A 24,367-nucleotide genomic window follows, 5' to 3' on the forward strand; every position below is an offset into this window, starting at 1 on the left:
TTTTATATCGGTTTAAGGTTCACACTCTGGATTTCGGGGTCAAAATAATATGGTTTGACCCATATCGGTTAATTTATGAAAACTAGTCTCATAAGCCGAATCGTGCGTGCAATAGGCGCAACGGTTAACCATGAGAGTCCTACGCTTATTTCCTAAGTCAATATGCCTTAAAGAGGTTGTGGTATCAGTAGGATACCTTCCGTGATGCCCATAACGAGTTTTAGTTAATATATCGCCCCGTAGGGGTTTTTCGGTCATTTTAAAGACTTTTAAAGAGCTTTTCGAGTTCTATAGGAAATCTGAGTTTCCCGAACAGTTTATAAAGTCTAAAATACTTTATTTATTATTTAAAATCAGTAGCAACTGGAATCGGGTCAAAATACCTTGTAGAACTCAAGTTTTGGCCGAAAAGGGCATATTCGGTATTTACCGAACCGTAGCCATAACCGCAGGCTATGAGCAAGGTAAAAATTATTAAAAATCTTTAAAATTCCAAAAATATTATTTTACAACAGTGGGTAAAAGTTTTGGTGACGAAATCTTGGTTTAGATAGGCGTTATGCTAATTGCGCCGTTTATTACAAAAGTTTACTTTAATTGCGCTTTTTAGCATAACTCTCATTCTAAACCTCGGATTGACGTGAAACTTTAAGGACATGCTTATAATTTAGTAAGCAAGGTTATGGTCCGTTCATGCGTCCGAAATACTCGTTTTATTTTAAAAAGGTCGTTACGGTCAACTTTTAGGCGATTAACGGAAATGCGTAAAAGACTCGGACAAATAATGAACCGGTCACAGAGGGTTATACCATCATGTAACCTGGTCCTGAGAGAGTCCTAAGGCATATCTATACCTCACTAAAACGGGTCAGAACTGAAGTCAAAGCAAAAGTCAAACTTTTGCGACATTCGGCTCCGAACCGGTTCAATATAGCAAATGACCGAATCAAACGAGCGTAAACATGTTTATAAACTTTATATCATGTTTTATGATCATCAAAACAGGTTTCATAGTATATACATTACAGATTATGCAAGATTCGCAAACATAGCTTTCTGTTGACTTTTTAAGCAAGCGTTTGACTCGATATTTGACATAGTTAGAGTGGTGATCATGGGGACCTCTTTCAGAGGTTTATTACCCACACAAATACCATCTCATAACTACTTTTGATTCGACAATCTACTGAACTATTTGTGAGTTATTGCAAAGTCAACCGTTGGTTACGACGGATTGACTTTTAAGCTAAATCTATAGAAATATGAAACCACAAAGGGGTAGACCACTTACAGAAGCTTAAGGCAAGGCTTAAGAACACAGAGGAAAGCTTGAGAGCTCCAAGAATGATCAGTAGTTGAGTTTTGAGGTGTGTTCTAAGTTGTGAACAAGTATGCCTATTTATAGTGCAAACCAAGCTCCAAGATCATCACACATTGGTCTACAAGTGACCATGGATGATGGGCAGGTGGCCTAGAGTGTTATAGGTCGAGTAGGGGGCGCCCATGCCTCATTTATTGGAGATTTGATCGTTCACAAGCTCAAAAGGCATAAAAATCCAAAGTTTCTGCATCTGGGCGTCCCACGCGGCCCGCATGGAGAAATCATGCACTTTCTACGCGGGCCGCCTGAGTTTTAAAAATCAGGCGCGTATATTAGGTGGCTCGCGGCCCGCCTCAACTTAACACTAAACCTTACGCGGCCCGCGAGAGGTTATGTTTTTAGAAATTTTAAATCTTTTGTAAAGATTATCAGAATCTGGTAATTAATAACGAAATCTTTCGTAATTATTAACCTGACCTTTCGGGTTTGAAGGGGTAACTTTGCGGTTTGACCCTCGGTTAATTACAATTAAGGGCCTTGTGTTATTTACCCGCATTATTAAGTCCCCGGTTAATTCATTAATTATTCGGAAAGCCTTAACTTTCATTGTTGACGCTTTTAACCCTTCTTATACGAATTCGATCATAACTTTCTCGTTTTAAATCGGAACTTCGCGAAATTTATATATTGCATTCTAGTGAGCGTATTATACTGTTACAAAGCCTTGGGAACGTAAAAGGGTCACTCAGAGGTATAATTAAACATGTTGACACAGTTAACCCCTGTAGCTTGTAATCTCTCACTTTCTTCCGCGTTTCGCTTCCGTACGATCCATGATTTATTCGTTTGAAGGTACAAGCACCACTTAGGGTTACTGATATTCGCTAATTTACACATACTTTAGTCCCCCGTTTTACCCCCATTTTATGCGTTTTCGGCCGTAAAACTGTCATTCGGATACTTAATTATCTACATTTTGGTTTACAGGCCTAAAACAGCATACCAGACGAGATGATACCAAAAACGAGGACTTTCCGGACAAAACGATGAAGCTGCGAAGATTCTGTGGAAAAAGACTGACCTGGGCGTTTGGCACGGTCATGCGGCCATATGCACGACCGTGCATATCCGACAAACCAAGAAGATCCGGCAGTGAACCAGGCGTGCAACTCACCGTGCAAGGCACTGAAGGCATGCCCGGTAAGGAACGACCGTTCCCGATCAAGAACGATCGTGCGGATCCGAGGTCAAACATAAACCCGGAAAAGAACGACCAAAGAACCGAGCGTGCAACTCAAACCTCGGAAAGGAACGGTCGTGCCAAGCCAAGAACGACCGTGCGTGACCGAAGACCAGTCAACGATCTGTGACGTCACGCAGTATGGTGGCCCACCACCAATAATGCTTAAAGTGCACGGTCGTGCGATCGGAAGAACGGCCGTGCGACTTCGAAAAAGCATTTAAACAGAACAGCACCATTTTAGTAGTAACTCTGGACATTTTGGGAGCTCTGCAGGCGATTTTGAGGCTCCGAAGGCTGCTGCTTTCACTCGGATTCAAGCCACATTGCCCGGTTTTGCTCATTTACTATCCAGATTCTCATTCTTATGCTTGTTTATGGTTTGGTTTCTCAAATCTTTCCATTATTTTGTTATGTTTCAAGCATTTAGACTGATTATTATGTATTATTGTAGCCTTTGGGCAAAAACACAACAATCCCTTGCTTGATTATAGCTATTAGTATGTCAATCTATGTTTGTAATGACATTTTGAAGTGTTTTCTATGATTATCTTTGATGATTAGTTTGCAACCTTGTTATTGATATTGATTTCTTGATTATAAGTAATTGTGTTGGATGATTGGTGCTTGGTTAGGTAAGATAGTTGCAAAATGAAGCTTATTTAATCATGTATTAGTAAACTTTTAATTTGGTTAACTAGTTTAACTTGGTTAAAATGTAGGCACCATGATACTCTAACGGGTTAGTGGTTTAATAAAATGCAATTATTATTAATCAAGAGAGCTTGCCCTCACGGAAGGACTCTAACGGGTTAAATGGTGTTGTTACGAATTCTTGCCATGATTTGTTAGCTTAGTTAGTAGTTTCGGCCAAAATTGCTATCTTGGTGAATTTATGTGCAAGATTTGTAAAATGAACTCGGTTGTGATTTAATCTAGTTTATGCTTGTCTCGGTGGTTGCATTGTGTTTATCGGTGTTGCTTTCCTTGATTAAGTGAGGTTAGAAAACTCCTAACGGATGACTAACTTATTTTTAGGAGATCTTCATAGACATTAATCAATTACACGTTAAAGAACAATTTTAGGTGGTTAAAGTGTGTTTATCGTTTTAACTTTCCGAATGATTGTCATGTTATTCCTGAAAGGGATACTAATTGTCTCGAAATGGAAAATTGACCGAATGCTTCTAGTGCCAAAACTGACTTAGTTGACATGCTGTGATTGTGTATTAAGCAAGGCTATTAATATATAATTTACTATGTTTTATAAGTATTTATTTATGCTTATTTTAGTTTGATTAAAACCAAAACAACGTATGTTTTTACCGGTAATTTAATGGCAAAGGTCTAGTATTATTTCTCCGCCCATTTCCGTGGATCGATACTTGGTTCTTACCGATACTTTACTACATATATGACGGGGTACACTTGCCCTTTTGTGTGTGTTTTGATGTAAAAGTAATAATCACTTTTATAAATTTAAAACCAATTCGTGTGTAATTTCATTGTAAAAATATGTGTAGTCACGCACGTACCAAGTTTTTGGCGCCTTTGCCGGGGAGTGGCGAGTTTTAGGAACGACCCGAGTCATTGTGTTATCGGTGTATATACTTGTTAATATTTGTGTATACTTTCGTGATTATTTATTCGTTGATTTATCTGTTAATATTTCTTGTTTTTAATTTAATTTATTCGTTTTCATGATTGTTTTGTACACTTGTAAATTTTTATTCTATTTATTTGTTCGAATCCGGATTTATTTATTCATTTATTCTTTGAGTTTTCGGCTCTTAAGAATCATTCTTGTACTAGCCGATTCGATTATTTTCGTTGCTTTAATTTTTATAAAAATTTCGGCCCATTTTCGGATTTTTATAAATTTTACAGCTTATATTTATACATATTCTGCTTTTATTTAGCAAAAAAAAAAAAAAAAACAGCATTATTTTATTAATAAAATATTCATTGTGTCAGTTTTTCGTTTGCAGGTTGATGTCCTCAACTCCCGTACCCGCTATTGCTGAGCCGACTGACGAACCAGCGCATAATCTTAGAAGAAGTAGGAGGCTGCGCGAAAGGTCACTCGTCGTTGCACAACGCATTGCAAATGCAATTGACGAGCCGGTGATTATCTCTGAAGACGAAAGCTTAGAGGACGAGGAGAGAGTCGTCATGGCGGACGACGACCGACCATTGAATGAAACAAATCAGCCCGGAAGGGCAGGCCTGGAGCCGAGTATCCTTCAGCCCACTATAGATGCACCTAATTTTGAAATTAAATCTAGTGTTATTAACATGTTGCAGAATTCGGTGCAGTTCTACGGACGTGAGCATGAGGATCCCGGGAGGCATATCGCTGCTTTTCTTGCTATTTGTTCGACATTTAGGATGACTGGTGTTTCAGAGGACGCAATTCGGTTGAGGTTGTTTCCGTTTTCGTTACGTGACAAAGCTAGAGCTTGGCTTATGTCACTTCCTGCCGGGTCCATCAGGACCTGGAATCAGTTGGCGGAGCAGTTTATGCAGAAATATTTTCCACCTGAGAAAACGAACAAACTACGGAACCGGATTGTTTCCTTTCGCCAAGACGAGGGCGAGTCGTTGCATGCAGCTTGGGAGAGATTCAAAGATTTGTTGATTGATGTGCCACATCACGGCTTCTCCAAGCGACAGCTGGTTTTGACGTTCTATCAGGGGCTCAACTATAACACGCAGGAGCGATTAGACGTGAACGCGGGCGGCGATCTTGGAACTAAGACTCTGACTGAAGCGTATGATATTATCGAAAAAGCTGCGTTGAAATCCAGCTCGCGTCGGGATGGAGATAGAGGTCGGGCAACATCATCATCATCTCGCTCAGGAGTTCATGCTGTAGACGATTACACGGCCATTACTGCACAACTCTCGGCTCTTACATCGAGATTCGACAAGTCCCAGATGATTGCGCATGCTGGCTCGGGATGTGACCAGTGCAGAGTGTCACACGAGCCTGGGGCATGTTTTCAGGGAGTCGTATATGAGGGCCAGGAAGAGGTAGATTTTGTGAGTAATCAAGTGAGGCCGCAGAACAACCCGTACAGCAACACCTATAATCCCGGATGGAGAAATCACCCAAATTTTGGGTGGCGAGCGAATGCAGGAAATCAGAACCCATTGGGGTTCACTCAGCGTGCTCCAGCGCCTCAGCAGGGTCAGCAGTACCAGCAGTACAATCAACCCTACCAGCAGCGTCCATATTCGTACCAGAATCAGGGCACTGGGAGTAGCTCCCAGCAGCAGGCCCCTCAGTCTAGTTCCAAGCTGGAGGATATGATGGCTCAGCTTCTCTCTAGCTCTGAAAAACGATACCAACAAAGCGAGGATCGTTTTCTGGCTAACGAGGGAGAAATGAGGAGTCAGAAGGCCTCGATTCAGAATATCGAGAATCAGGTTGGTCAGCTGGCACAGATGATGTCCAAAAGGCCCCCAGGCGGTCTTCCGGGTAATACAGAACCAAACCCGGGCGGACAGAGGGATGTGAATGCTGTGATGACCATGAGTGGAAAAACTACCGGACCCGTCATATCGGACTCAGTACCGATCACTGAAGCGGTCCCGACTGACACACCGGACGAGGTGCAAGCCAGGCTACGCCCAGCAAGTACAGCACAAGTCCAGGAGCCGGTCAAAGATTACACTCCTCCGGTACCTTATCCAGGCAGGCTGAAGAAGCAGAAGAATGAAGAACAATACGGTAAGTTCCTTGAGTTGTTTAAGCAACTACACATCAATATACCGTTTGTTGAAGCCTTGGCCCAGATGCCAAAGTATGCGAAATTCCTTAAGGATATCCTCTCAAATAAACAGAAGCTCGAGGATATATCGTGTGTGGTGATGAATGAGACTTGTTCCGCCGTTCTGCAAAACCGTCTGCCCACGAAAATGGGAGATCCTGGTAGTTTCACGCTCCCGTGTTTGATTGGAAACATGTCTGTTAGCCATGCGTTAGCTGACTTGGGAGCGAGTATTAACCTGATGCCGTATAAGGTTTTTACTAAACTGGATCTGGGTGAGCCGTCACCCACTAGGATGAGCATTCGGTTGGCAGATCGCTCAATAAAGTATCCGCGCGGATTTGTGGAAAACATGCTTGTAAAAATCGATAAATTTGTTTTCCCCGTGGACTTTGTTATCCTTGACATGGATGAAGATTCAAGGGTACCTTTGATACTTAGACGTCCTTTCCTCAATACAGCGAGGACGATTGTTGATGTGGCAGCTGGCCAAATCACGCTCCGAGTGAATGATGAGCACGTGACATTCGATATCAAAAGATCGATGCAGCATCCGCAATGTCACGATGACAAGCTTTATTACGTCGACATTGTCGATGCATGTGTGTGCTCTCATTTTCAAGGTACTTTTGACGAGATTGATTCGGACACACGTCTGTCGTGTGGGGACCTGATTGGCATTACGCAGGAGGGCCACGATTTCGAGCAGCCAGTCTATCAGATTGGTGACGATGGTTCCCAGAGTCCGGAGAGATTTCTTGAAATTGACCATGTGAAAAAGGGGGAAACAGAGCCTTCGGTTGATGATCCGACGCCTTTGGAGTTGAAAGAACTCCCGCCACATCTCGAGTACGCATTTCTAGACAAGGAGCGTCGCCTACCGGTCATAATTTCAGCATCTTTGGAAAAGGATGAGAAAATTCGGCTTCTCGAGGTTCTGAGACTTCATAAGAGAGCCATTGCATGGAAAATCATGGATATCAAGGGCATCAATCCTTCTTTTTGTACTCACAAGATTCTGATGGAAGACGAGTACAAACCATGTGCGCAGCATCAGAGACGTTTAAATCCAAATATGCAGGACGTGGTGAAGAAGGAGGTGATTAAATTGTTGGATGCCGGCATGATTTATCCTATTTCTGACTCTGTATGGGTGAGTCCGGTGCAGGTTGTACCTAAGAAAGGTGGTATGACTGTAGTTTCAAATGATAGGAATGAACTAATTCCTACCCGTACCGTCACTGGGTGGCGAGTTTGCATTGACCACCGCAAGCTCAATGATGCTACTCGCAAGGATCACTTCCCGCTTCCATTCATCGACCAGATGTTGGAACGTCTGTCGGGGAAGTTGTATTACTGTTTCCTTGACGGATTCTCTGGGTACTTTCAGATTCCTATCGCTCCTGAGGATCAGGAGAAGACTACCTTTACATGCCCCTTCGGCACATTCGCCTACCGGCGGATGCCTTTTGGGTTGTGTAATGCACCAGCAACCTTCCAGAGATGCATGGTTGCAATTTTCCATGACATGATCGAAGATTCCATGGAGGTTTTCATGGATGATTTTTCGGTATTTGGGGATTCCTTCGATCACTGCTTGGAAAATTTGAGGAAGATGTTGAAGAGGTGTGAGGAGACGAATCTGGTCCTGAACTGGGAGAAATGCCACTTCATGGTGAAGGAGGGCATAGTTCTGGGACACAAGATTTCGCATGCTGGTATGGAGGTCGACCCAGCCAAAGTGGATATCATTTCACGACTTCCGCCTCCCACCTCTGTTAGAGCGATACGGAGCTTTCTCGGTCATGCCGGGTTCTATCGGCGATTCATTAAAGATTTTTCAAAAATCGCCAGACCCATGACCCGTCTGTTGGAGAAAGACGCTCCGTTCATATTCGGAGATGATTGCTTGAGAGCCTTTGACCTTCTCAAGCAAAAGTTGATTGAGGCCCCTATTTTAGTTGCACCAGACTGGAGTTTGCCGTTTGAGATTATGTGCGACGCGAGTGATTACGCCATAGGGGCCGTTCTGGGTCAAAAGAGAGAAAAGCACTTTCACCCGATCTATTATGCGAGCAAAACTCTTCACGACGCTCAAGAGCATTATACCACGACTGAAAAAGAGCTCTTGGCGGTCGTTTTCGCATTTGACAAATTTAGATCGTACTTGGTGCTTTCGAAAACCGTTGTGTATACTGATCACACAGCCATCCGATATCTCTTCAGCAAGCAGGACGCTAAGCCACGTCTGATCAGGTGGATCTTGTTGCTGCAGGAGTTTGATATTGAGATTCAAGATAAAAAGGGTGCGTTGAATGTAGCGGCTGACCATCTATCTCGGTTAGAGCATGGAGACATCGTGGACGCGCGTTGGGATTCCATAAATGACAACTTCCCACACGAGTCTTTGATGAGTGTTGAGATATGCGATGAGTTGCCATGGTTCGCTGACCTTGCGAACTACCTTGCTTGCGGGATTCTGATTAAAGGGTTGACTCACCAGCAAAAGAGGAAATTCTTTTCGGATGTCAAGCACTACATTTAGGATGACCCTTACTTGTTTCGGGTTGGTGCTGATCAGGTGATTAGGAGATGTGTTTCAGGGAAGGAGGCAACCGACATTCTGCGCCACTGTCACGAGGGACCTACCGGAGGCCACCATGGAGCCAACTTTACCGCCAAGAAAGTATTGGACTCTGGGTTTTATTGGCCGACTATATTTCGTGATGCGCAGAGCTGGGTTAGAGCGTGCGATGCGTGCCAGAGAGCGACAAATATATCGGCACGTGATGAAATGCCTCAGACCTGGATTCAGGTTTGTGAAGTCTTTGATATCTGGGGGATAGACTTCATGGGACCATTTCCCCCCTCACGAGGTAATAAGTACATCCTGGTCGCGGTTGACTATGTATCGAAGTGGGCGGAGGCACAGGCCTTGCCCACCAATGATGCCAGGGTGGTCGTAAGATTTTTGAAAAGCTTATTTGCCCGGTTCGGCGCTTCGAAAGCGCTTATCAGTGACAGAGGGACGCATTTTTGCAATACTCAGCTCGAGAGAGCTTTGTCCCGTTACGGTGTGCATCACCGTCTATCCACGCCCTATCATCCACAGACAAGCGGGCAGGTGGAAGTCACGAACCGGGGGCTGAAAAGAATCCTTGAGCGGTCAGTAGGTGCAAACCGCAAGGATTGGTCAGATAAGCTTGATGAAGCGTTGTGGGCCTTCCGTACGGCTTACAATACGCCTATTGGGACTACTCCCTTTAGGCTTGTTTACGGAAAGGCATGCCATCTACCGGTTGAGCTGGAACATAAAGCGATGTGGGCGCTAAAGACCGCAAATCTGGACCTAAAAGCCGGAGGTGAAGCCCGGTTCCTCCAGATTCACGAGTTGGAAGAGTTGCGACAGCGCGCTTATGAGAACTCCGTGTTGTACAAGGAGCGCACGAAGAGATTGCATGATAAACGCTTGAAGGACCACAAAGAATTCCAAGCAGGCGATCTCGTTCTTCTTTACAACTCGCGGTTGCGTTTATTTCCCGGAAAGCTCCATTCACGTTGGACAGGCCCATACACGGTTAAAGAGATATTTCCGTATGGGACTGTCGCAATAGAGAACGCGGACGGCGTTATTTTCAAAGTAAATGGGCATCGCTTGAAGTTATACGTTGCCGGGCCGACAGAGTCGGTAATGGAGGTCATTGAGCTCCAAACCCCGCACACATCATAAGTGTGGGGAGGAGAGAGTCTACGCTGCTGACTCGTGGATCAAAAATGCAGCAAGAGCGTATTTTGCGCTTTAGGGGTAGTTTAGTCATTTAGGATTTATTTTCTAGTTTTAGCGTAATTTAGGTTAGTTAGGTAGTTTCCGATAGTTTGTACAGTTTCTATTCGTGCCGAGCGAGGGTTCTATGTTGCAATATTGTTAGAACAGTTGGTGTGTCGAAAAAATGGCGAAAAACGGCCAAAACAGTTGCTGGAAATGCATTCTGCAGAAAATTCTGATCTGCAGCTGATGCACGCCCGTGCCAGTATCCGCACGACCGTGCGTTTTCGAGGATCAGGCACGATGGGTCGCACCCTCGGTGCATCACCGAGGAAAATGAAAGACGTCGGTTTCGCACGACCGTGCCAGTATCCGCACGACCGTGCGGCAGGCTGAGGGCATTTTTGTCATTTTGCACATTATATATACCCTCATCTGCAGAAAAATCTATCATTCGCGAACCCTAGCAACTGCAGCCGTTCCAGAATGGTTTTTACACCAAATCGCACGATTCTTCGCACGATCTCGCACCCAACTTCGCACGGTACGTCTCTAGTGTTAGATTTCTTGTTTTCCCACTTTCTAGGTTAGATTTATTCCGATTCTTCAAGGAAATTTTTAGGGTTCTCTTCATAAACAAATCGAAACCCTAACCCTTGTTGAATCGAAGTATCGTGAACACCCGGTTGACTTTCAGACCCCTGTTGACCCAATGCTTGTTAAATTTTTTATAGAAATCAGGTTGTTCTAAGTACAGGGGTCGAAAACTGCAGAAACTGAATGGCACGGTCGTTCCTCAGGTGGAACGGACGTGCATTTCCTACTTTTTCATAATTTCTGCTGTTGATCGGTGATGCACGGTAGTGCAACGGGTTGTCCGACGTTGCACGGTCGTTCCGCTTAAGGAACGGTCGTGCGTGTCCGACAATCACTGGGCTTGACTGTTAGTTTTCGGATATGCACGACCGTGCATATCGATGCACGCTCGTGCCATTTGCCCAGTTCAGTTGGACAGAAGCTTCATAAATTGCTGCTCGGCTGTTTTCAATTCCATTTTCTCCTGTTTCTGTCTTTCTAACAATGTTCCCCATTACAGATGAATCATCCCTTCCTACAGTTCGATCCTAACAACGAGCGTGAAGCTTTGTGCATTCCAAAAAGGGACGAGTTATGGGCCCGGAGGGGGCAATTCGGAGTCCCTAGATGGCTTGATTGGGAAGTTATGCAAGAACTAAATCAATACGACCGTTTAGAAAATATGATGAGTCGTCCACTTATAAATCTGGTCGGTTGCAACCGACCCGTGTACTTGGAGCTTACCATAGAGTTCTTTGCATCATATGCCTATGAGAAGCCAGTTGCTGCTCGTAGACCCAAATTCCGCCACAAGGAGCGGATAGCTTTCCGATTGTGTGGTAAATGGCACCGGTGGTCGGTTGGTTGTCTGGGAAGAAGACTTGGTATTTACACTAGGGAAGACATGGATGATGCCAGTGTCTTCACAGAGCAGTTCACTTTCCCGTCTGATGCAGCAAGGGATGAGTTTTGGGCTGCAAATGCTGTTGGGGACCCATACAACCCAAGGATGTCAAAGGCCTCACGACTTAGAGACCCTCTGGTGCGGGTGATGCACCATGTGTTTAGCCACACTATATGCGGGCGCATGGACAGTCTTGGTAACTGTCCAACACCAGATCTGATTTTTCTTTACGCATTGGTGGAGAAGGCGCCAATTAATTTAGCGGCGCGTATGGCTGAATACTTTGTGAAGAGCTCAGGAAGGACCCCTAACAGTCAGATACATGGCGGTCAATATGTGACCGAACTTGCATACAACGAACATCTCATGACTGACGAGGTACTTCAGAGTCTCACCCTGATTACTGAGGGAGTGCATTTGACATCAGGTCGCTGAAGGCGATGGGGGTTATTGTCGAGACTGATCACGGGGATAGGTTGAGGGGGCTGAATAATGAGGTCTGGGACCTGTTACCCCCGCTCCCAGCAGAGGAAGAGGAAGAAGATGTAGAGATGCACGAGCAGCACCAGCCACACACACCGCCACACCAGCCGCAGCACCACGAGTTCCACCAGCATCAGGATTGGCCTGAATTTTATCAGCAGTTCCAGCAAATGCGGGTCACGCAGGAACAACATGGTACGTATATCGATCAGATCAGGACCAGTCAGGACCAGATCCGGGCCAGTCAGGATCAGCTGCGGACCAGTCAGGATCAGCTGAGGCAGAGCCAGGAGAGCTTGTATCAGGGGGTGAGTGCCGGGTTTTCGTACCTATTTGGGGAGATGCGCCATGCATATCCCAACTACTTCCAGAACCCTCCAGAGTTCCCACCGTGGAACCCTCCTGGTTACGGTGGTGCGGGCCCGTCCTTTACGAGACACGATGACGATGATGACGAGTAGGAGTTGGCGGTGATGATCGTGGTGGCTTTTATATTAGTATTTGTTATTTCGGGTGTTATTTTTGCATACTATTTCCAACACCCTCGGATTGTTTTTGTATTTTAAAACATTTTACTTTTTGTTATGTCTTTGTTTGAACTAGTAGTATTTATGTACATTATGGTTTATTTCTGTTTATTCTGTTACTGTTCTGTTATGCTGTACCATATGACATATTTGCAGATTGTGGCTATCAAGTCTTTGGCCGGAGCATATGACAGACGCAGCTTTGGAAGCCTCGATTCATCAGATATCATCTTGAGGGGAGTATTATTATCCTTTTTCTCTATATTTCGGGTTTCGCATTGGGGACAATGCGAAGTTCAAGTGTGGGGAGGGGGTTAACTTTGTTAACTTTGTTTGTCCTCTAAAAAAAAAAATCATCAAAAATCAGAAAAATCACTCAAAAAATACCTGTATTTTGTATATATTTTAGTAAATAAACCGGTTGGTTGTGTTTTAGAAAGCTTCGGACTTGATAAAAACTCGACAAGCAAAATATTTTTGAAAAAGGAAACCGGAAAGCGTGACAAACAAAGAAAGACTTACATGATAGTTTTCACACTTTTACCCATTCCATCCGTTACGTGAGCATATTTGAGCCTATTGTTATATATTTGATCATTTCGGATATAGGAGTGAGCCGGATGTTATGTGTAATTTAGAATTTGTCACTAGTATGCTTGTTAAGACCATGAACTTGTGAATTCGTGTAAAAGTGATAGAGGCACTTAGATTACCCCTTTGTTGTAAGCCTTGTTCTTTGTGTTGTGCTTCCCGTTCACCTTATATTACCCTTTAGGATTAACCATGTCGAGCCTTCCCGTTTACCTTTGTTTACCCACATTATCGCCCACTTAGCCAAATTTAGCCTTTGTATGTTTTAAACCCTTTTTAGTGTTGAAACTCGGATAAAATAATCGTTTAACTAGCATTTGTTTCGGTTTATTGTATAGTTATTTAAAAAAAAAAAAACAAAAAAACACACAACCCAGAAAATAAAACACCCTAAAATAGGGTGAAGTTGATAGAAATCGAGCAATTTTGAATGCTTAAATGTTAAAATTTCGTTGATAAGCTCGATTGCGCTTTAGTCGCCTTTTTAAGGCATTTGTATGTATAGTTGTATTATGTTCTTGCTAGTTAAACGCTAAAACCGAGTTTTAACCATTTTCGCCACTTTAAATGTCTACTTCCATACCCTTCGCCCAAGCCTAACGTTACAACCCGTAAAGACCTCTTGATTTACACTTATTTGCATGTTAGTTGGTGGAGACGAGATCTTATGACAAGCTTATGATATTGCATATTTCATTGACGTGGCATTGAGTGTTTGCACATACACATTTTATGTATGTTTCATAAATAAAACCGAGTGTGTGTGAATATTGTGAGTCGTGTGAAGATTAACATGTTGAGTCAATTAAATGTGAAGTCACGGCTTTTTGGTTGTCGCTATTATAATTGCATATGCTTGTTGGGTTTGAGTCTTTTGATGATGTCTCTCGACAAACCGGCCAACCGTTTATAGTAGTTTTCAATAAAATAGTGTGTAAATTATCGTACTTGTTTCTTTCCGTCTTTTATTGCTTTTTAGTTCTGCTTGCTTGAGGACAAGCAAGGTTCAAGTGTGGGGAGATTTGATATTCGCTAATTTACACATACTTTAGTCCCCCGTTTTACCCCCATTTTATGCGTTTTCGGCCGTAAAACCGTCATTCGGATACTTAATTATCTACATTTTGGTTTACAGGCCTAAAACAGCATACCAGACGAGATGATACCAAAAACGAGGACTTTCCGGACAAAACGATGAAGCTGCGAAGATTCTGTGGAAAAAGACTGACCTGGGCGTTTGGCACGGTCATGCGGCCATATGCACGACCGTGCATATCCGACAAACCAAGAAGATCCGGCAGTGAACCAGGCGTGCAACTCACCGTGCAAGGCACTGAAGGCATGCCCGGTAAGGAACGACCGTTCCCGATCAAGAACGATCGTGCGGATCCGAGGTCAAACATAAACCCGGAAAAGAACGACCAAAGAACCGAGCGTGCAACTCAAACCTCGGAAAGGAACGGTCGTGCCAAGCCAAGAACGACCGTGCGTGACCGAAGACCAGTCAACGATCTGTGACGTCACGCAGTATGGTGGCCCACCACCAATAATGCTTAAAGTGCATGGTCGTGCGATCGGAAGAACGGCCGTGCGACTTCGAAAAAGCATTTAAACAGAACAGCACCATTTTAGTAGTAACTCTGGACATTTTGGGAGCTCTGCAGGCGATTTTGAGGCTCCGAAGGCTGCTGCTTTCACTCGGATTCAAGCCACATTGCCCGGTTTTGCTCATTTACTATCCAGATTCTCATTCTTATGCTTGTTTATGGTTTGGTTTCTCAAATCTTTCCATTATTTTGTTATGTTTCAAGCATTTAGACTGATTATTATGTATTATTGTAGCCTTTGGGCAAAAACACAACAATCCCTTGCTTGATTATAGCTATTAGTATGTCAATCTATGTTTGTAATGACATTTTGAAGTGTTTTCTATGATTATCTTTGATGATTAGTTTGCAACCTTGTTATTGATATTGATTTCTTGATTATAAGTAATTGTGTTGGATGATTGGTGCTTGGTTAGGTAAGATAGTTGCAAAATGAAGCTTATTTAATCATGTATTAGTAAACTTTTAATTTGGTTAACTAGTTTAACTTGGTTAAAATGTAGGCACCATGATACTCTAACGGGTTAGTGGTTTAATAAAATGCAATTATTATTAATCAAGAGAGCTTGCCCTCACGGAAGGACTCTAACGGGTTAAATGGTGTTGTTACGAATTCTTGCCATGATTTGTTAGCTTAGTTAGTAGTTTCGGCCAAAATTGCTATCTTGGTGAATTTATGTGCAAGATTTGTAAAATGAACTCGGTTGTGATTTAATCTAGTTTATGCTTGTCTCGGTGGTTGCATTGTGTTTATCGGTGTTGCTTTCCTTGATTAAGTGAGGTTAGAAAACTCCTAACGGATGACTAACTTATTTTTAGGAGATCTTCATAGACATTAATCAATTACACGTTAAAGAACAATTTTAGGTGGTTAAAGTGTGTTTATCGTTTTAACTTTCCGAATGATTGTCATGTTATTCCTGAAAGGGATACTAATTGTCTCGAAATGGAAAATTGACCGAATGCTTCTAGTGCCAAAACTGACTTAGTTGACATGTTGTGATTGTGTATTAAGCAAGGCTATTAATATATAATTTACTATGTTTTATAAGTATTTATTTATGCTTATTTTAGTTTGATTAAAACCAAAACAACGTATGTTTTTACCGGTAATTTAATGGCAAAGGTCTAGTATTATTTCTCCGCCCATTTCCGTGGATCGATACTTGGTTCTTACCGATACTTTACTACATATATGACGGGGTACACTTGCCCTTTTGTGTGTGTTTTGATGTAAAAGTAATAATCACTTTTATAAATTTAAAACCAATTCGTGTGTAATTTCATTGTAAAAATATGTGTAGTCACGCACGTTAGTTACTATACAGTATATTTACCCTTGTTTGACATTTATAATCCTCGAATTTATATACTTTCAAGGTTTGTCAATATTAGTCCTTTATTTAATATCAATGCCACGTGTAAACAAATGACACGTGTTAACACATCATTGGAAACAAAAATTCGAGGTGTTACACCGTTGGCCAACGGCTATGTGTTTAAAAAAAATATTCACTATAAATACTCACACTTCTATTCATTTTTTTACCACAACTACTCCACCTCTTCTATAATCATCCCTATCTTATTTTTTAAAAAAAATCTCATCCAACCACAATACGAAAAATGAATCCTCATAATCGTGGTTTTGACCCGAACAATCCGTGGGCATTCCAAGAAACACCTAGCCCAGCATCCAATCGTCCAATTGCTCCCTTTTTAATACACTCCAAGATGCCGGATATGGCTGGTTACGCATCGTTTATCTCGAATCGTTTGAAGAATGATGTCGGTAGAAAACATCAATGCGTTTCGCGCAACGCACGTCATTGAAAAACACTAGTTGTAATAAAAATAGATGTTGGGATTTTTTGTTTTGTCTAACAAGGACAAAACCTAGAGATCTCGATCAAAAGAAGTCCGGTCTCTTCCGATGAAATGATTAACCCATTTATGTGGTTACCGCCAAATTGCATCATGGCATGTAGTGGAATGTCAATACCACCAAGTTCTACAAGAATAGAGATCATTGGTACATAATTGGTATATAAGCATGTAAATGAACCGAACTTGTTTGTGTTAACTTTTATTACACATGTAATAGTTGGATTCCCATAAGGGGGGTTTTCTCATATTTATTGGGTTTTCTCCTGAATTGGTGTATAGGTATCATGTCTAGTGAAGATGGATATGATCGGGTGGTGATAAAATTCAAAATGAATGAACAGTGAATTCATTCATTATATGATAAAATTATTTAGGGTATATTAGAATATGAGGTATGGGGCGGGGTTGTGGCGTGGGTTGGGTACAAACGCCCAAGTTACCACCCCGGGTGGGCTTGGGTTTCGACGTGGCCCCTTGGGCGGGGTTGTGGCGTGGGTTGGGTACAAACGCCCAAGTTACCACCCCGGGTGGGCTTGGGTTTCGGCGTGGCCCCTTGGGCGGGGTTGTGGCGTGGGTTGAGTACAAACACCCAAGTCACCACCCCGGGTGGGCTTGGGTTTCGGCGTGGCCCCTTGGGCGGGGGTTTCAGCCCGGGCGTTGGACGGGGCTATCAAGATGACATGGCGGGATCTCATTGGCCAAGACAAGTAGCCGTTTGGGCAAGCCGTTGGCCAACGGCTATGTGTTTAAAAAAAAGAGTGAATTGCAATTTTTGTCCTTTATCTTTAGGCCATTTTGCAAGTTTTGTCCTTTATGTTTAAATTTGACGAGTTTTGTCCTTTATGTTTGAAAATCAAGCACGTTTTACCCTTTAGGGCAAAACGTGCTTGATTTTTAAGGACAAAACGTGCTTGATTTTTTGAACATAAAGGACAAAACGTGCTTGATTTTTAAACATAAAGGACAAAACGTGCTTGATTTTTAAGGCCCAAAGGGTAAAACGTGCTTGATTTTCAAACATAAAGGACAAAACTCGTCAAATTTAAAGATAAAGGACAAAACTTGCAAAATGGCCTAAAGATAAAGGACAAAACTTGCAATTCACTCAAAAAAAAATTATTCACTATAAATACTCACACTTCTATTCATTTTTTTACCACAACTACTCCACCTCTTCTATAATCATCCCTATCTTATTTTTTTAAAAAATTCTCATCCAACCACAATACGAAAAATGAATCCTCATAATCGTGGTTTTGACCCGAACAATCCGTGGGCATTCCAAGAAACACCTAGCCCAGCATCCAATCGTCCAATTGCTCTCTTTTTAATACACTCCACGATGCTACATATGGCTGGTTACGCATCGTTTATCTCGAATCGTTTGAAGAATGATGTCGGTAGAAAACACCAATGCGTTTCGCGCAACGCGCGTCATTAAAAAACACTAGTTTAGAAAAACAAGGGAACATGAAAATCAATTAGTTGGAAACCTAATTGTGAACAAATACTCATTTAAATTATATTTTTTCTTTTTAATTTTTTTAGTTGAATTTTTATTCCAATCACCAAGTCAAATTTAAATTAATTTAAATTTCATATTTAATGTGCTACTTGTTTTTGAATTCAACCAAATATTTTAATTCAAGTTTTCACTAAAAAGTAAAATTGTTGAGTTTAGTTCTTAAGAAGATTTGATGAATATAAATATAACTAAATGTTATTTTAATACAAACTTATCTTATGCAAAATACTAAGAGAAAATCACCGATATAAACATTGACCAGCCCCATTTGCCAAAATAAATATTGATCACGTCTACGGTAGACTCGATACTAAAAACAAGGTCACTTTGGTGTTTACTGTAGATACATTTGTCCAAGCGAATAAATTGTTGACACATGGAACTATAAAATGTTAGAGACTAAGAGACGCAATTATTGCGCCATTGCATCTTCTAGCTTCCAACAATCTATAGTTCCACATGTCAACAATTTATTCGCTTAGATTAATGCGCCTACAATGGATGCAAAAGTGACCTCGTTTTCAGTGTTGCGTCTACCATAGACGCAATCAATTATTGGGTGAGAGTGGAGTCGGGACCAGGTAGGTGGACACGGCGTATCCCTTAACTTTGTGTCTACTCATGCACTTGTTAGATGTTGACTAATCCATTTGTTCAGTGTTAATCCATGTTTAGTACTAAACACCACTCAAACATGATACTTTAGAGAATCATGCGATGTTAATATGAAAATAGAAAGGATAATATTAATGACAACCTTTTGATTAATGACAACCTTAGATAACAAATTGTTAAATTCATAACTTTTTTAAGGGCCGATGAATTACGTGCAGGGCAATACGGGCTTTATTATGAACCATGGCCCATGTAGATAGTACAAACTTTTGCTGAACGGATGAGCCCATACCATGGGGTAGAAGTGCACAAAAAACCCAAACCCGAACCCGAACTCGAAAAGAAACCTTGACCCGGATTTTATAAAAACCAGGTATTGTAAACCCGAACCGTTGTGAGAACCCGAACCCAGGTTTTTATCAACCCGATTTATACCCAGGTTTTATCTATACCTAGGTTTTGTTAACACCCGTACCCGGGGTTTTTAATACCGCGCTAGGTTTTTTGATACCCGATTCATGTATGCAATTTTATGATATGTAATCTTGTAACCAATGTTGCAGAAATCGCGCATAGGCGGTGATTAAACGCTCATCGGAAGTCTGCCGCCTGGATTTTGGCAAATCGGTCAAACTAGGCGGCAGTGGTCAAAATCGGTCAAAATCAAGGAAAATCGGTCAAAAAACAGAGCTAATTGGTCAAAATTGGACCAAGTCAATCTACTCGAATGAGTTCTTACCTTGTTTGGAACCAAAATTGGGGCTAGGGTTTCTTTCCTCTGCGCGCCATGTCTGATGAGGAGGGGAAGAGCGGCGTATAATGAAAGAGATGGTGGGTTATGTTTAATTAAGTTTGGGTATTTTAACATTTAACCCCCTTTATCTTTTACAACTTTACATATGGTTCCCAAACTTGTAAATTTGTATATAAAAAATACAAAGTTAACTATATATTTAGATAATTTTGTAAAAATATACATAAAAAGTCCATTCCGATTAATCCCTATTAACCCCGATTAATCCCTAGGCGGTACCTCACCGCCCGACTAGCGCCTTCTACAACATTGCTTGTAACAAACCAATACCCGGTCATACCCGTACCCAAATATATACCTGAATCCGGGTATCAAAAAAATGTTTTTTATACGCTAAAATCATGAGATCAACCCCATAAAATTTCGGTTAAGCCCTCAATCACCCCCGATCCACACTAAACGGGTGACACTAGTCGAAGCCACTTCCAGAGTAAGATTTCAACAAGAAAAACACAACCAAAATCCCACAATTTAAGAGTCATGGTAAAAGCATCCCAAAGCTAAATGTCAAACATTAAAATGTAACAACCACCACAAAGAAGAAACGATACGATACTCGCGTTCCTCATGTCTTGCACATTAACCGGTTCAGCAATAATAAAACTAAAAAACAAAAACATAGTAGATAGTAAACGATAAAACTCTAGCCCGCTTCAAAACAAGAGATTGCAGTCTGCTTCTTTTAGTCATCAAATAAGCCAAATAATCCCTGCAAATCAAAACACAATCAAATATGTCAACAAATATTTGTCAAACATGTTAAGTTTGACACAATAATACTAATAGTAAAAGAAAAGGTTACCTCTTCAGCAGACTCCTCGTCTTCTTTTTCCTCTTTCTTTGGCTCTTCGGCAGCGGCTGCAGGTGCTGCATCACCACCGCCACCAACTGCAGCTGCAGCGGCAACTGCAACACCGCCACCAGAAGGAACTGAAGCCAGCCGCTCCCTTCCGGATGCAATGAGTTCAGTGATGTCTTTTCCCTTTACTTGAGACAACAGCAGCTCAATTTTGTCATCATCAGCGTCTGCTCCAACTGCAATTTAGCATTGTTAGATAAAAGAACTAGAAAATTTGTAAAAGTATACAAACTAACAAAATATAAAACACCAATAAAAAATAAGTGCAGTTCTCGTATATACAATTTAAATGCCGGCTTGTAAACAGGTCAAGTTCACATGATCTCAAACGTGACGTGTATTCAAATGTTGAAACAAACATGACCCGTTTAAACCGAAAAAAATTATTTGTATATTTATGAAATATTCTTTACGATTCCAAACTTAATTTTTAAAATATAAATATAAAATTTTGGCATAACAATGCTTCCAAGTAAAGTCATTACATAAACAAACTTTACAATAAAAAAAAAAAAAAACTAAATAGACGGGTTAACCCGTAAAGTTGCAATAAACAGACCCTTTTAGCTAAATTTAAACGTGTGCCACCCAAAACCGAGCCGATACCATTTAAACTAAACACAAACCCACAAATCTCGTATTACGTTGGTATACCTGAAGCAAGGATGTTCTTCAAGTCTTCATCGGACGGGGTTGCGTTACCTCCCAAAAGAGCCAACAAAAACGCTGCGACAACCTTCATTCTGATAGATGAAGAAACCTAACAAAGTCATTAAATAACTCCCAACCAAAGTGCTTGTAGACTAGTGGCATTGAGGCCAGGGGTGTAGATGTGTACAAATCGTTTTTTACTGGTCCAGTCTTTTACCGAACCGGTTATTTTTGTGTGGGAAAAAACCGGTTTGGTTTTTCACGATGGGAACCTAAACTGGTATAACTGGTTCGGTTTATAACCGGTTTGTGTCAAAAAAACCGGTTTTTTTAAACTGGTTCTGATTATCAGGATTCCTAACCAGTATACTAACCGGCGGTTCGGGTTGGAACCGGTTTTTTCTAAACCGATTAAAAATAGATTTCGAGTTTTTTATCTGGTTTCTGTCCTAAAGCCGGTTTTAGGACTGGAACCGGGAAAAAAACCCAAACCGGTTTTAACCGGGTTTTTTTAAATCGCGGTTTAAACCCATACCAAACCGGCGGTTAGCATACTGGTTAGGATCCTTGAACGAAAAACCGGTTTAAAAAACCGGGTTTTTTTTGCCAAAATCGGCTTTTCATCGAACAGAATCGGTACCATTGTATGGTTCCCACCGTGTAAAACCGGTTAAAAAAACCGACCGGTTTAAAAAACTAAATAAACAACTCGATTTTCACAATTATATCAAAACATTTACAAATTAAACCACCATTATCACTTAAATTACAAAGTGCTATTGATTGACAACGAAATTCTAACACAAAAACAAGAAATAACTGGTTAAATCCTAACAATGTTATACGAACAAACCCTAATTTGAAAAGACGATACCTGCAAGTGGTTGGTATTACAGCCGCTGTTAATCTTTTTGTGTGGGCGTTAGGGTTATGCAAGCGGCTAGAAACCCTAACCCTTTTTATAACTTTATTACTTCCGTACATTCTTTATTGGGCTTCGTTTCAATGTGTTGTTAACGGGCTTTTTGGTACATTATTTTAGCCCATTGGTTGATCCGCTTTTCTTTTTTAACTTTGATTTATCTTTAGTTTTTTTTTTATTATACCAAGATTTTCGAATTAAATTAAAAATAAAAAATAAAGTTTATTTAAAATGATAACTACCAATAACCTCTAACCTCATTTATAGAAACATGTGATCGTTTAAATATGAGGGTTATAGAAAATCATTATAGGACAACATTTAAAAAAAAAAAAAAAAATATAGGAGCATTGGGGTTACCCCTTGTTATACTCTATATCTGCCCTTGGTTGTGTAACTACTAAATTACAAACCAAGAGTTGCACATTTCTACCAATAACATTCCCATCTTATGTCCATCAAGCATTCCAATACGGTATCAACAACGATTAAAAAAATGGAAACAAATAAGCATCAACCATACCCAGTCAAATCCTACGAACAAACCATACCTATCGGCTATCACCGAGGATAGAGAGGCTGCAAACCCCCGGCTCCAATAAAATGTATCAACCGTCGCAACAATTTAAAAAAAAATATCTTAGATCTTTAACTAATCTTACATCCAAGACTTTTTTAATTGTCTTACAAATTCAATGGTTCAAGAGCAAAACTAAAAAACAATACCAAATTAAAGATAAAACCTTAGTTTCCTTCAAAACTAGAGATAAAACACTGTTTCTTCTAGTCAAATAAGCTGAATCCCATATCCTGCAAATCAAAACACAACTCATTAATCATGTTAAAATCAACACAACAACACTAAAACTCAATGTACTTTGATATGTAACACATTTACACAAAGACTTACATCATCAGACTCTTCTTTCTCTTCAACTTTCTCCTCTTTCTTTGACTCAGCAGCGGCGGCTGCGGGTGCAGCACCACCACCACCAGCTGCTGCGGCGACTGCAACACCGCCACCGCCAGATGGAACGGAAGCCAACTTTTCCCTTCCAGATGCAATGAGTTCAGTAATGTCTTTTCCCTTTACTTCAGACAAGAGAAGCTCAATCTTATCATCATCGGCATCCGCTCCAACTGCACATCATCACTTTTTGGCTCAAAACAATATACACAAACAAACTTCTCATAAAACAAATGTTACAAATGTTAACCACTTTAACTAGTTCATTTCAGAACCCTAAATAATTGCAGAACTTTCAGAACTTTTGCTAAACAATATTTTTATTTATATTTTTTTCATATTTAAGGTACTTTTATCATCTATTATATGTATTTTTAAAATTACATACATGTTAAGAGTAATTTTATCATGTTTTTATATGTAATTTTATTATTACACATATGTAAACTACTCATAACATGTATGAAATCATTAAAATACATATAATGAATAATAAAAGTACCCTAAATATACAATATATCTATAAAATGATTGTTTGTTAAGAGTTTAAAAAGTTCTACAATTATTTAGAGTTCTCTAATTATCTAAACCCTATATATATAATAAAACATGTGCATGTGTAACTAAACCAATAGCATAACAATCAAACTAATCATATGTCAAAAAAACAGCAAGTTCAGAACAATAAAAAGCCTTAAAGACATACCTGATCCTAAGATCTTCTTCAAATCTTCAGCAGATGGAGATGTGTTACCTCCCAAAAGAGCCAACAAGTAAGCTGCAACAACCTTCATTCTGAAAGATGAAACAGTAACAAAAAATCAATAACCATTTCACAACTAAATCTAGATCCAGATATTTATTGAATTAAAACAGACATCCATTATAAATAACTCACTTCAATAAACAATATATATTTAATCAAACAAACCCTAATATGTGGATAGAGAGAAGAAGAAGATACCTGTAAGTAGTTTGTGTTAGTTACAGCCGCTCTGCTCTGTATGTTTAGCTTCTGTAGTGTAGGTGTGAGGGTTCTCTAATATGCTGAAACCCTAATGCTTTTTTATAATATTATTTTTGTGGGCTTTGTTTCAATGAGTTGATGGATCGACAAACATGATCTGAGCCCATTGGTGAATCCACTCACTCTCCTGTTGACCATTTAATTAATTTAATAATACACACATATATATATATGTATTATATATTTTTGTTTAGATCAATTGAGTTTTGGTATTTGTTTTCTGTTGGATTTAAATGTTACAGGAGTAAACTGTAGTTCTTGGTTAAACCTAGAGGTAAAATTAACAAAATGCGTTAAAAGTGAAAACATCAC

The 24,367-nt window shown here is 40.6% G+C and overlaps 2 protein-coding genes across 3 annotated transcripts; both read right to left on the reverse strand.

Moving 5' to 3' along the window:
- Nucleotides 1–20,089: 20,089 nt before the first annotated feature.
- LOC110898086 (60S acidic ribosomal protein P2) lies at nt 20,090–22,163 on the reverse strand. Of its 2 annotated transcripts, none has more exons than XM_022144817.2 (4): nt 22,014–22,163; nt 21,143–21,231; nt 20,432–20,664; nt 20,090–20,338 (listed from the first exon to the last, which is right to left on the reverse strand). In XM_022144817.2, exons 1-4 carry the CDS (start codon nt 22,121–22,123, stop codon nt 20,312–20,314), a joined length of 459 nt encoding a protein of 152 aa, XP_022000509.1. In that variant the 5' UTR covers nt 22,124–22,163; the 3' UTR covers nt 20,090–20,311. The 2 variants fall into 2 exon arrangements, with proteins under 2 accessions (XP_022000509.1, XP_035837855.1); XM_035981962.1 differs by having other exon boundaries at nt 21,143–21,248; nt 22,014–22,068.
- Nucleotides 22,164–22,588: 425 nt separating this feature from the next.
- Nucleotides 22,589–24,142, reverse strand: LOC110898085 (60S acidic ribosomal protein P2). The gene is made up of 4 exons (XM_022144816.2): nt 23,993–24,142; nt 23,735–23,823; nt 22,972–23,201; nt 22,589–22,871 (listed from the first exon to the last, which is right to left on the reverse strand). The coding sequence occupies exons 2-4, from the start codon at nt 23,820–23,822 to the stop codon at nt 22,845–22,847; spliced, it is 345 nt and encodes a 114-aa protein (XP_022000508.1). The 5' UTR covers nt 23,823; nt 23,993–24,142; the 3' UTR covers nt 22,589–22,844.
- Between the last annotated feature and the right edge of the window lie 225 nt (nt 24,143–24,367).

Source organism: Helianthus annuus, chromosome 13 (genome assembly GCF_002127325.2).
Source record: "Helianthus annuus cultivar XRQ/B chromosome 13, HanXRQr2.0-SUNRISE, whole genome shotgun sequence".
Classification (NCBI taxonomy): Eukaryota; Viridiplantae; Streptophyta; class Magnoliopsida; order Asterales; family Asteraceae; genus Helianthus; species Helianthus annuus.